At 37.7% G+C, this 14,511-nt stretch overlaps 1 protein-coding gene across 1 annotated transcript; it reads right to left on the bottom strand.

The window, feature by feature from the left end:
• Positions 1-1,242: 1,242 nt before the first annotated feature.
• Positions 1,243-11,703, bottom strand: Cpr66D (Cuticular protein 66D). Its single transcript, XM_065224562.1, has 4 exons — positions 11,254-11,703; positions 11,026-11,117; positions 10,042-10,155; positions 1,243-1,677 (listed from the first exon to the last, which is right to left on the bottom strand). Exons 1-4 carry the CDS (start codon positions 11,513-11,515, stop codon positions 1,324-1,326), a joined length of 822 nt encoding a protein of 273 aa, XP_065080634.1. The 5' UTR covers positions 11,516-11,703; the 3' UTR covers positions 1,243-1,323.
• Positions 11,704-14,511: the final 2,808 nt, after the last annotated feature.

The following is a 14,511-nucleotide window of genomic DNA, read 5'->3' on the forward strand; positions in this document are numbered from 1 at the left end:
CGGCGAAAAAGCTAAGCCAACCCGACACCAACCTGACTTCTATCAAACCCCAACCCGATGTTGACCCGACATTGACCCGACATAAACCCAAAATTGACCTGACATTAACACGACATTGGGTCGACATCGACCTTAAATTAGCCTTACATTGATCCGACATCGGGTCGACTTGTCTGTTCGGGACCATTTTCCTGGATTTCTTCCATACTCCACTGTCGTATATCAAATGATACTGAGTGACTCAATTGACAGTGACAATGAGCTTCGAATGAGAAAGGGGCTCTTCAAAGTATGGTCATGTGAGAATTCGTTTACACAGAATTGATTGAATGGTTGTAGTGGTTCATCTTCAATCGAATGATATGAAAATTTACAGCACTGGGCAACAACTGCCGTTGCATAGATTCGTCGATATACATATTTTTAAAATTTTACCTCTTATATCAATCAAACTAATAGCAATGTTTGATGTTCTGTTCCCAAATTTGAATACTTAAACTTGCTAATAATTTGATATTCTCCTCTACTCGGGATGCAATTTAATCGGACACCCTTTATTACATGCACAGTAAAAATGGCTTGATTATTGCGAGAACTGTCTACGTAGTCCGTTGAGCATCATTATTTTTATTTTTATGTAGACGTATCAGGGAAATTAGTGTGAAATTTGATCCACCCCAAACAGCATACGTTCTTTCAATAACAGGTGTAAAACACAGAGTTTTTTTTTGATTATTTCACATCTTTTTATTTCAATCTTACAAGTCGCGCAGCAGTGTGCACGGCAGGTGGCGTGGGTTCAAGTGAGTGACTAACAATTTGAAACAATTCGCGTAACGGTTACCGCAGTTAATGTCGACGAGGAGATGCAAAATGACCTCTTCTCAATTGCGCATAACAAGTTGTAACAAAAATAAACGTACAAACGGTTTAATTGAATCTCTCGTGGTGTGACAACAAAGTGTGGGATATTTAAAAAATGCCAGAAGGGGTTGATTTCAGATTTGTTTTTTTTATTGTTCATGATTCATGTTTTGTTTTTTTTCCGCCTTCTTCTGTCCGTTACGATTCATATCCACGGTAGTAATGTCTCAGTGTGAAATTAACGGTGTTCTGATCTAACGTAACATAATTAAAATTAAAATTATTATTACAATATATCATAAATTATAGTTTTCTTTTCTTTTCTAAGATGATGAGATACTAAATGATGTGGGTTAAGGGAGGACAGGTTAAAGAAGGATTGTTGTTTCTACGAAGAGGAAATATGTATAGGATAAGTCTTGTTGTATATCATCAGCCTTTTCTTCCCGCTAGCCTACCCTACTGGTATTGGGTATAGTCCGGTCGGGCTTTTTGCGGTTGCTGCTGGGGACGGTGTTGCTGCTGCTGCTGCTGTTGCTGCTGATGTTGCTGCTGGTGCTGGATCTGAGACTGCTGCCAATCCGTATTTGGTTTGGGGGTCTTGACGACGATGTCGGTCGGCTGACGACTGACTTCGGCCTTGAAGCCTTCCTTCGGATCGGCCGTGTAGGTAACGGTACGGATGAATCCATCGGAGTCGACGACCGAGTAGCTACCCTTGATGACGTTTCCTTCACGCTGTTCCTGACGGTTCTGGTAGTTGGTGAACTCGTCATCCTTGACGTCGAAGCCGAACTGGTAGTTTGGATTGTGCTGGTGGGGAAGAGAAACAGGGACATGTCGCGCGGTTAGAGCATGCATTGATATGCAATGGTGGTGTACATACTGTATGTAGGTCGCTTGTTTGCAGTTTTCTTATGTAATGAAGCAAATTATGGGGCACAAGTAAGTGAGCTTTCATTGACCGACAATGTTGCTCGTCGTGGTAGTAGATCATTTGAATGTGCTTTCACTTTCGATGTCATGGAGTGTTCATTTAATGGGTTATATCATACGAGAGTTGTCCTAGATGGTATGTGCAGTTGATAGTGAGCCCTTTCGGCACCATTTTAGAGCGCACTACTTGCGATCATGGCGAATGTTATAAATCAGTTACCCTGAAGGGGTTAATCGGTTCACCTTTCGTGAGTCGCTTCGCTTTGATCCGGCTACTTTGCGGTCTGTGCATTTATGTGCATTTTATGTTTTATTGTCCACCTGATTGGGTACAGAGTGCATTATATCACACCGCAAATCATGCAAAACACATCTGTTTTCGCTTTGTTCGTTGGTCGCTAGCATTCGCTGAAGTTGGTTGCATAATGGTTGATGTTCAACCATGTGATTTATATTGCTGATTTCCTCTTATAATGGTGCTATTTAAGTGGTAATCATAGAGTAAAATGAGTCAATAAAATACGATATCTCCATGCAGCGTAACACTTCGTTTGACAGTTGTGTTTCAGAAAGTATTTAGTTTCAGGTTCAACTACCAACTGCAGCCGGTCGTCGCTGGAGTTTAATACTACAGAAGAAAGGAAAAGTGTCGCATAAATTTTATAAGCTATACATTAGTGTCCGGTTTAGCTCACTTTTTTGTGGCCTGCGGTTCGAAACACGTGTATTCAAGTCGCGAAGAATGTCGCTTTTCGTTGCGTTGCATTTGCCAGTGCGGTAATTTATGGACGCTGGGTGGCGTTCAAATTTATGGAGTCAATTAAAAGTGAGCCAGCCCGATCATTGCGAGCTCTTCCAAAGCAGACATTCACCGTAGGAGATTCTGTTCATTAGTTGTAGTTAGACGAAGCCATTTTTGTCGGTAATTGATTTGCAGGCTGATAATGTTAAACATATGGTTAAATGATTGTATTCCACACCTTTTCGTGTCGTTAGAACTTGCGATCCAATGTGAACTGAACTAGGTGTGTTCCAATAAGATATTGCGTACCAATTTAGAATTTTCCCATTTGAAATTATTCTGAAGCATGATTTGATGCTGATCAAACTTGAGAAAGCTTATTTTCACTTGCATGTACAAGTATTCTTCCTGTATGTATTCTATTCATATAAGAATCGCATAGATGGGTATTGACGAGGGGAGGAGTGGCGTTTGGTACATAATTTAACAAAATCCATCTTTGCCGATAACTTAGTTGGGATGCCGCAATGTGCAAATAATACATAACGAATAGAGTATGATAATTAAGAAACTAAAAAATTCCGTTCAAATTTTTTTACCACTTTAATGGTAAGGTGGGTTGAAAATAAAAAATAAATCTTCGTACTCTTTTATAATTTTATGGGTTAGAAAATCTGTTAACTTTTCAATCCATTTAAAATTGCCAAAGATAAACCATTATCAAACTCTTAGACCAACAAACTAAAAATTGAGCAATAATTTCCACCATCAAATCCGGCTGTTGTCGCCCCAGTGTTGGATAAACTTGTTATGCGGCATGGAGATTTTCGAAAAATCGTCGATTTCTCTTCAAGCCTTGCTTCAAGCGGTGAGGAAATTTCTACATGTTTGGTATTTTTAGTAATAGGTACTGACATTATGTAGGAATAATATGTCGGGTCAATTGCACCATTATTGATATTTTCAATCAAAAGTGAATTTCGCCATACATTTTCAAGTCGATATTCCCATACGATTGAAGCGTGCTTGCCCTTCTAATGGTGAGTGCTGTCAGAAGCAGCGTGAAACACCTAATTAAGAAACTTTAAAATTCCTTTCAAAACGTTTCTATGTTGATGATTGTGGGCTTTCTTTAGGTGGGTTGCAAAAGTTTTAGGTCGTATTTTTCAGCCATATACAAGACGCCTCAGATTATGTTTTGACTTGTTTTTGAAAATAATTAAAATGTTCGTATGAGATTGCCTTGTTTGAAATTTTTATGGGCTAGAAAATTTGCTAAAAGTGTAATCCATTCGAATTTTCAAAATGAAACTGATTTCAACGTTTAAATAAACTATTCTCAAACTCTTAGATGAACAATAAACAAACTATGATTTTCAAAGACTAATAGCTTAAAAAACTTGGATCAGGAACTTCTAATCACAATTCTAGTTCAAACTTAATAAAATCAGATTTGTGTAAAGTGAATCAGCAATACTACCAACTAGTAACCAAAATAGCCCACTAATTGGTCTTTTTTACAATATAAAGCTGATATACGGCTAATATAAAAAAATATATTTTTAATTTTTTAATAATCGATTTTTGGCTTCTTAACTTCCTCGATTTTTAATAATTTCAAATCTGATTATCTGATCGCATCCTGAACTACCTATTAGGAAAAATATTGAGGTAGAGTTTACTATTTTAAGTTGAAGAGTAAGAGCAAATTAAAGACGTTAGTCATGTTGCCAAACTCAACGGAAACTGTAAAATCAACTCTAAAATCAACAAAATATGTTTTTTTAATAGTAGAACAGTTCCACCCGAAATTATTCTGAATAAAATGAAACCTGACGCGAAGTTTTCTGATTTGAATGAAACTTTGTTTTCGACAGGGGGAATATTAATCTTCCATAGCTAATTAGATCATTATAAAAGAAGCGTCATATTTTAAAAGGGCGAATGTATGTTAAAAAAAATAAAAAAAAAACTATTGATTGCACCGAAATGGTATCTAAACACGAGTTGTAGATAATTGATTTTAAAACGTAAAAAAAAAATTCATGGATTTATTAAAGCCTATATTTTCAAATGTAAAGTTGAAATTCTAACCACTTTTAACGATTTCTGATGTCACGTTGAACATCTTTCGTAATGCCGCCATTTTCGAAATATTTAGAAAATTAATTCGAAAAACATGTTTTTTGTGTGCACGCATTGTTGTAGCAAGTTTATAGTCCTTTTGCACCTTTAAGATTCCACCAACCGGTTAGAAATATAGACAAAGTTTCATTTAAATTGGTTAAAATCTGGTTTCATGTAGAACTGCGCAATAGTCACTTTAAAAAAAATATAGTCATTCGTGATTTGTACGGGAATGAGATGTGAACTCGTAACATTCAAAGTGAGAGGCATGGGTGCTATCGACTACATTCTAAAGATCATTTTAAATCTCTGAATTTGCCAGTAAATGGTGAAATAATTCTAGGGAATATATTATGCAAGCTTACAGTAAAGCAACTCTTAACAGCTCATACTAAGTCATAGGTTAAGTGGTCCGAAATCGTTCGTGATAAGTTGCGGAGGCCAAAAAACGTTCATAAAAAGTTGGAAAAGGTTGTAAGTTGGAGAAACCGAAAATCGTTATTCATAAATTTCAAGAGTCAAACATCGTTGGAAGATGGTGAAAAATCTTTCATATGAATTACAATTAAATAATTGTTCTAAATATGTTGCAGATGTCAAAAATCGATTCTTTTAAGTTGCAGAAACCGATAACTGATTCTTGTAAGTCGCAGGATCTTAAAATCTTTCTTAACAAGTTGCAGAGACTGTGTAAATAATTTTAAGTAAGTTGCAGAGGTCAACAATCGTTACTAATATTTAGCAAAGCCGGAAACTGTATCTTATTGAATGCAAAAGCCGAAAAGTATGCCTAGTTATTTGCATAAATTCGAAAATGGAATCTTATAAGTTGCAGAAGCCGAACATCATTTCTGATAAGTTTCAGAAGCATACGTTGCAATAGCAAAAAATCGTTTATTATCATTTGCAATGGCCGACAAGGTACTAGGGTTAATGTCGACTTCGGCATCCATTGACTGTTTTCGGCACCAAAAATCTAAACGTCAATTCACTGTAGTTTTCCCATCAAAACTACTTAGTCTTTCAGCTTCAATCTGATTTCAGTTTTACGACTGAGCAATCATGTTATGCCAGATTTATCTTTAAACTAAATATACGCACTGCAATATACGACTGATTTTGAGATGCCAATAATAGAACAGCTGCTTTACACGCACTTCGAATGGAAAGGTTTCCGAAGAAAAAGAGGCTGCCGACAATAGTCACACTCACAAGTGAAGTTTGCGGCGTTGTAAAAACACTTTCAAACAGTTTAGGACACTTCTGTCGATTGGAATGCATAGAGAAGCAAGCAGCAGATAAATTTACACAAGGAAACGCGTCATATGTGTGCGTGACGCAGAGGAAATGTTGATGGAATACGTAAATTCCCCTATTTGTAAGTTGTTTAAAGAAGACAAATATAGTTTCTTATAAGCTGCAGTTGGAGTTCTTTACAATTTGTAGAAACCAAAAAGCGTTCCTAAAAACTTGCAGAAGGCGAACATTCTTTCTTATTAATTAAAATCGTTCTGAATAAGTTGCAGAAGTCGAAAAACGATTCTTATAAGTAGTAATACATTGAAACCGTTCCACATAAGCTACAGAGATTGAAAATCATTTCTAACTGAATGCAATAGCCGAATATCGCTTCACATAAGTTGGAGAAGCCGAAAATCGTTCCATAAAATGATTCACATATTTGCTAAAATTTGGCCAAAATTTCAAGACCGCTATTTAAAAAACCTAAAATGGCCGAATTTTAGCAAAAATGTGCGTCATTTGGCGTGGAATTGCTCAGATGCCGGAAATCGATCTTAATTTGTTGATGATGAAATGATTCATAAATGGCTAAAAATCATCTTAATAATGAATAATATAAAAGAAAAATCCTATTTTTTTGTAGAAATCGTAAATCGTTTCTAGTCAATCTAGTCAGAAACCGAATATTAATTTTTATAAGTCGCAAATGGCCAACATATTTTCTCATAAGTTGCACTAGTCGAAAAATCGGTTTTAATAAGTCGTGCCTAACACGTAAGAGGCGCCGAAAATCGCAACTTACAAGTTGCAGAAGTGGACAATTTTGACAACTAAGTTGCAGAACTCGAAAATCGTTCCTGCTACGATGTAGACGCCGAAACACGTGCCTTAAAATTAGCAGAACCTGAATGTCGCCTCTTAGAAGATACAGAAACCGAATATAAGTCTATGTCGGAAGTCTAATTTGAATAGATTATAGAAGTCTTTTCATAAGTCGCAGAATCCGAAACTCGTTCCTAATATGTTGCAAAATTCGAATGTTAATTCTTTTTAATTGAAGAAGCAGCAAATAGTTACTCATAAATTGCAGATGTTATTCTCTTTTTGTAAGTTGCAAAGCTCAAAAACCGTTCCTAATATGATGTAGAAGCCGAAAACGTGCCCCAAAATTGGCAGAAGCTGAACATCATTTCTTATAAGTTACTGAAACCGAAAATCGTTTCTTATGAGTTACCGAAACTAAAAATCGTTTCTAACAAGTTGAAAAACCCGTTTCGTAAGTTGCAGAAGCCGAAACTCGTTTAATGTATGTTTCAAAAGCCTAAAATCGTTCATAACAAGGTGCCGAAGCCGAAACTCGTTTCAAGTAAGTTTCAGAAGCCAAAAACGTACCAAATAAGGTACAGCAGCCGAGAATAATTTTTGATTAGTTTCAGAAAAAGAGTTCGAGTATTAGTACAAGGCACTGAAAAAGCACACTGCACATTGTAGACGAAATACACGTATCTGTCAAGGATAAGCAAATAAGGTAGTGGAATTAAATGGGAATTACTAATTCTTCTCTCTATCTCTTTTTATACAGGTATTCCACTAAAACGCCCACATTCATCAGAATTTGCAGAAGCCCAAACTCACGTCAAGTTAGTTTTAGGAGTCGAAAATTGTTCGTAAACCGTTGCCATGTTTTTAACAATTGCACCGAACAAGCAGCGCCGATAATCGATTCGTATAATTTACAAAAAACATCAAATAGCATCCGGAACTACATTCTACACTCAACAAATGTTTAGTTGCTGCTATTTGCTTACTATGAGGCTGATAATAATAAATTTGAATCTTTTCAAAGCTGATTTGTATAACTCATGAAATGTTTGGTCTGTCTTCCATGAAACGAAACTTTTGAAATACAATATGGGTCGCAGGATTGAGAAATTTCTTAAAGTGGGTCGCAATTGGCGAAAGATTCAAAACCGCCGAGTTGTATTATTGGGTGGAGCTGCTAATATTTTCAACAGGATTTGATTTGGATGGCAGAATTGCAAAAAGTATAAACATTCATAAGAATTCCATATTTCCCTCAAGTTTTTAAACTAGGTGGATGCTATCGTCAGCTTATTTTAAATTAAACTTGGCTACTGGGACTGGGAAATCTTGGAAAATTTCTATGATTGCACGACATTTACAAGGTATGTTGGGATTGTTTTACTGCCCTTAAGCTTCTTGAGTAACTTCTTAAGCAATTTCTGTTTTTCTTTTAAATTAAGCATAGCGCAGTCGTTCTAGCTCAACCTCAGTTGTGTATAAACATCTGTAAAGATTGTTGGAAAAGTGACAGTATTTAAGCTATTGTTGCATATCTGCAAGAATTTTGTGTTTTGTTTGTGATGTTTGTGATGAGATGATTACTCTCTTTCTCTCTTTATCATTACTTTTTCGTATCCAAACAACCTTAATATTGTTAATAAGAGTTAAAAAAAAGTTTGGGTTCGATTCTGAACTTGCATCGGTTTGGATATATGGCATTAAGTTAAGACGAAACACACAGTGCATTGGAAATATTTCTAGAGCAACATGCGTAAAGGGCCTATGTACCAAGCGTAAAACATGACTTTAAACGTTGATAGCGCATGAATCACAAACGTCCTCAACTAGATACTCCTGTCGGTTTTCCCAAATGAGTCTTAATCCGTGAGAAATCGACGTTTAAAATCATCGTTTTCATTTGGCACATAGGTATGCCCTTTTAAAATGTAGTTCTAGTTAAATGTTTACTAAACTGATTAGCCATGATATCAAAAATCTAATTTCGCTTTGTTTGTATGCAGTTAAAAATCCAGCAAGTTGGTTGGGTGACCTGAGTAAAACTGCAATTGAAAATTCCATCTTACTTTGAAGCCAAACAGTTATTGAAAGTAATCCGCTACTTACTATCAATAACTGTTTGGCGGACACGTGGTGGTAGTGTTTTATGTAGAATGTTTTACAATCCAAAATATTCATAGTGTGGTGTCTAACCTTTTGTTAGCTCTTGGATTTGGTAGAGTTGACAGTCCTACTGAAATGCTGTCTTCTAATATAGTCACTTCAGCCCTTTCTAGATTATTCGTGATTTGTCCAGGGATTAAATTTGAACTTATGGATTCCAGCGTGAGAGGAACGAATGCTATAATGCCTACGTCAGTTCCATCTCCCCGCGAAGTCATCTTTCCATGCCACGCAGAGATCAAATCGTGCACGAAGAAATTTGACTAACCCCCAATTCAAACCATTTCGAATTTCAACACCATAAATGGATACCGTCAATTAATCAATTGGTTACTGCAAATGCTCCACACCTTTATGCGAAGCCAGCGAGCTCAGCGCATCATCACAACACGCGCCCCGCGGAGCATTTTCCTCATTTCTTTTCACGCCATTAATTGGCCGCCATTATGCGTGCGTACCTCAACATATCCACAGCTTGACCGTGGTCAGTTCGCCCATCAAGCAAGCAGCTTGTGGTGTATCTTATTATCCATTTTGGCTTTCGTGTTTCTTACGGTTAATTTACGGTCAGTTATTTAAAATTCAAACGAAAGGAAAACCATATACTGCACCGTTGTGCACTGTAACAAAAGCGCACAGCACGTTGCTCGTTAGGCCAATCCAACTTGATCTTTTTCCTTGTCTGGCGAAAATGGTAATGTGGCAACATTCGAATTCCTGAAAAATACAGGCTGCATGTTTTCCGCCAACTAGCCTTAATTAAGACATAACAATATCACCTACTCCGGGGACGGTTCGTTCGTCGGACCGGGGTAAGATTTATCGCTTAAATTAGAAAACTTCCATATGGCAACTTTTCCCAGTTGCTGCACAGTCGCTGCCGCGAAAGTGAGTCTCTTGTGCATTTTACATGATAGGATGGCGGTGGCTGCTGCTACTCGTCCGATGACGACACGGCGACGGTCAACGTACAAGTGTACCACTGACTGCAGCATCTGGTCATCTTGCTACGGTGGTGACCACACGTAATTGTCAACCTGATCTCGTCGAGGAACTGGTTCGACGAGCACATGACTGCAGACTCTGGCGCACGGAAGTGAATACCGTTGAATTCACTAGCAACATGATTGCTAGTGCACACTTACATCAAAATCCGCATCTTCTCCATCGATGTGCTTCTGGTACTCCTGGGCCGGACGAGGCTTGGAAACCTTCAACTGCTTGGGCTGAGCATACTGCTGTTCCTGGACGTATTGGATCTAGGGGATGGATGGAGTAGGTGGAGAAATGGACATTATTTTTTTTTCGGTTGAGGGGCGAGTTTTGCTGCTGGAAATTTAGTAGAAATTTTAGCGAGTTACTAAGCGAATGTTGTCTTCTTGTAGTGTAGGATATGGAAGAATGTTTAGCAATATGACTGGAAGTGGTAGTTGTGTTCTTCCGTGTGGTGCATTGTTTTCAAGATGAGTATTGTCTTTGTGAGTGTCATGATTGTTTCGAAATGTTTACGTTTGCGGTTCAATTTTTCAAGAAATATTATTTGAGTTATTTTTGCATCTCAAATATGATGTTCTTAAATGTTCCATTGAAAGTTAATCACAATTTCAGTTCTTCTCATGAATGTTTTTTTCTGCAGTACATTGTTTGATGCGATACATTGTAAATTTACACGTAATTTAGTCGCATAAATCAGCATCGTTGTAGACAAACTTGCCAAAAATTTCGTTATTTCTGTCAACTATAGCTTAAAATTTAGCGAACAGAGAATTTATGCGATGGTTACCGTAGGCGATTGAGCTTCACACCGGATCAATTGTAAATAAATTCAATATTTTCCATAGTAGGGCGGCCATGACTGGAGCAACCCATTATTGGACGTCTACCCTACTACTGCGATTGCGAATGATTGTCTTCAAGTGTCGTTTTTGAGTGGAAATTCATTGAAAAAAAGTCGTGTGATTGTGGGAACGAATGCACCACTAAAGTTTTGTCAAGTGTAGTTTTCATGCTTTTGTGGAAGTAAATGTGTTTTCACCGGTCCTGTGCAGTTTGTCAAGTATGCCAGCTAAGTGTCCGATGTGTCGCCCAAGCAAAGCACTTAGCTCCTTTATATACATTTTAACACTCACTTGCTGCGGTTGATATTGGGGCTGATACTGTCGAGCCTGTTGTGGCTGCTGGTACTGCTTTTGAATCTGTTGGGAATTATAGAACGACAAAACTAAATCACAAATACATCCTTTTCGAGAGAGAGAGACAGGGTTCATCTGCTTCACTTCACTACACGACTCGCATTAAGTCTTCAGTTCACTATCTATGCTGCCAATTTGAGCCGAGTCCTTTTTCCAATTTCACACCAACACTACGAAACCTCACCTGTTGTCCTTGCTGCTGATGTTGCTGCTGGTGGACGTACTGTGGCACGTGTTGCTGTTCTTGAGCTCCCTGTTCGTAGATCGGAGTTGCATCGGCACGGGCCTGAGCCGAACCGCCCTGAGCACCGGCCTGTTGCGCAATCTGCTGATAATACTGACGCAGGTAGGCAGGATCTATGGCTTGCTGCGGGAAAGCGACCGCAAGTCCTGCGCACAGGACCGAAATTAGCACTATCGCACGCATTTTTCACAACCTTCCAAGTGATGAAGCGGGATCTAAACTAATATCGTTTTCTTGCTTTATAACACAAGTTACACACTATCACTGCCCGTAAAGTCCTTTCGTTCCGTTAGGATACTAAATGTTTCACACGATCGCGATTCTTTTGCTGCTCTTGCACACACAGTGAGATCCACAGTGAGGTACAGCTGGAACGGACAATTCGATTTATATACTACCGGGGGAGTTGCTGCATTTCGCCTTGTGCAGGTGGGGCTCGAAATGTGGCTCGAAAAATTTCGCTCAATTTGATGCTGCTTTGCTTGATGCCCGAGCGCCGAAGTTGGCTCAGTTCGGTTGGTTAAAACTCACGCGTTGCTGTTTTTTTTCCCTTTCCCAGACAGAGCCGGAGATGCCGGAGAGCTCTCGCGAACTTTGAGATCTGTTTGTTATTCGAAGGGGTTGCAGTGTGGCAGTCGAGCTGGAGCAGTTTTTCTTTTCTGCTTTTCAATGGCTGATCAGGCTGTCTCTCAGTTTATTCCCATAGAGCTGAAGTAGCAGTTCCTTGCCCAGATGGGTGAGGACGATAGGTTTGGATTAGTTTTGCGTGTAGAAATGACTTTTGAGACATTTATAAACAAAGAAGTAATTATAGATTTTAGTGCATCGAATGGCATTTTTGGTTAGAAACATTTGGATTTGTTCGGGCCTTTTTATAAACGGGACATTGGCAATTCAAAGTACTGAAGTATCGAAAAATTGGAAGTCAGTTCTTAAAAGTGTTAAAGTGCTTATAAAAACATACTGTTTCTGGAGATCTTTTGTTAAAATCATAAAAACATTATTATTTTTCATAAATTTTAATTATTTAATAAAGTCAGCATGCGGACAATCAAAATAACTTGAATCTTTCATTGCTTCTTCTTCATTTCTAGACAAGCAGAATGGTTTATTTGATATACGAATACATATGCAGCAGTGTTTCGGTTTTGGCAATACCAAAAAAGTATGAAAAATGTATGACTGGTGGTATTCTATGGTACACCAAGAAAACTTTCAGGAAGAATTAGATTCAGGAGACTTCAGGCCGAACCCGGTGGATTTCATCGATGGCTTCGAAGGTGGCCAAAAAACTGTTAAGATCGAGTCTGAAGATTTTAAAAAGGTTAAAGTGCACCTCTATTAGAATCGTCGGGGAACTTCGTGACATATCAGGAGGACTTGAAAGGTTATTAAATTGGACTTCGATAACAAATTCGGGTAATTTAGGTGAGGGTCCGGGAGACGGAAGTGAGAGTTAAAACTAGATATGAAGCGATTCCGATGAACTTTGGTTGTGGCTACGCTTTCTTCGATGGTAGACCTCGAACATTTCAATAATAGGTTCAGAAAACTTCAAAGAGGGAGTAAGTTCAATAGACCCAAAAACCTAATGATGACTTGAATCTTCCGAAGTTGTCGATCTACACAGTTCAAGAAAGTAGTGTAAATTTAATGGAGCGTCATATATCAAACAAGTTTACATTATAGATCGCGTAAATTTATGAGATATCTCATAAATTGTATCGTCCATCTTTGTAAGTAATATTTCTCGCAAGTTGCTGGTTTACGTGGAAAGGAAGTTTATATGCATGAATGTTTGCATGCATGGAAGTTTACATCACTAATACAGAATTTTTATTCTGCATGTTAGTTCGCGAGCTTCTGACCTTTTTCATTGAACTTTTTAAGTTCTTGTTTTAGTCATTTTAACTTCTGTTTGAGTTTCACTGGATGTATGTCCCTGATCCTTACTCAGTATGTTTTTAAAAGGTTATCTGGATCTATTCTGGAGGACATTCAAATTTTAAATAGAAGCTATCCTAATTCTCCATCAACTCTTACAAAGTGGCTTCTGGAATTGACGCAATTTGGAATAACCTTTGCTGCCGAGAATTGTCTTCAGCACTCACTTTTCTATGTATGGGAGTCTTGTTATTTTCCGTGGGGATCCTTAGAACTTGTACCCCCGATTTTTCGGTTTTTCATTGAGCCGTAACACAGGATTATCATTGAGATATTTAACAACTCTGAATTTATCCTTTTGAGCATATGTTTTAATTGTCCTTACAACCTTTAGTTTTTCCCTAGATCTAATGGACTTTTACATTTTTATAATTTTCCAGAAATTTTTCTAGCACTGACTGTGTATGTTTAAACTAGATTTTATTAGATCTATATTTTTTTTACATAAATTCCATTCCACCTGGTAGTTTATTAATTTGCCACGGAAGTTAATATTTTAATAAACTGTCTTTTCTAAACTAATCTAATCTAACTCCAACACAACCAGTTCATGATAGCATTCTGGAAAATTATCGATATAGGGGAAATGGATTTTATGCCGGCCTAAATGTTCCTAATTTGGGCCCATACAAAAATTCAGCAATCGTCTAAATTTTCAATAGAGTCCAAAAATATCTATTAGTACCGTACCAATGACGCGTTCATCTTAAATGATAAATAGCAGATTTTAGCGATGGGCCCAATCTTAGATCCATAGGCCAACATTAGAGCCATTTCCCCTAGTACCTCCATAATTTTTCTTGTCTATTTAGCAGTGGCGTCGCGTTCACATGTGCAACCTGTGCACGACACAGGTGTAAATAATTTAAAAAATGCGTTTAGATTTTTATAGATTTTATGGTCACATTATAGCTGTACTTCTTTACTCCAGACCACAAGTGACCATGAATACACTATTTTATATTGTGATTCAATTAAATCTTCGACCTTTGTTTGCTTCAAAAAGGATTAAATTCAGTTCGGATGGTCTGTCTAATCTTTAATGCATTGATTTCTAAGCATGTCGATATCACTATCATGACAAAACTCGTTAAATAGGGTAGCTAAAAGCGAGCTTTTTTGGGTGGCGGGTGGCAAGTTTGTGAATGGTCAAATGCCTGATGTAAGCCAAGCAGACCTTCTATCACCTGAAACATACCACAAATTGTCCACAATACATGGCGGTTTGTACCACT

Source organism: Ochlerotatus camptorhynchus, unplaced genomic scaffold, assembly GCF_037179485.1.
Source record: "Ochlerotatus camptorhynchus isolate MF236.1 unplaced genomic scaffold, CSIRO-AGI_Acam_v1.1 ptg000213l, whole genome shotgun sequence".
Lineage (NCBI taxonomy): Eukaryota > Metazoa > Arthropoda > Insecta > Diptera > Culicidae > Ochlerotatus > Ochlerotatus camptorhynchus.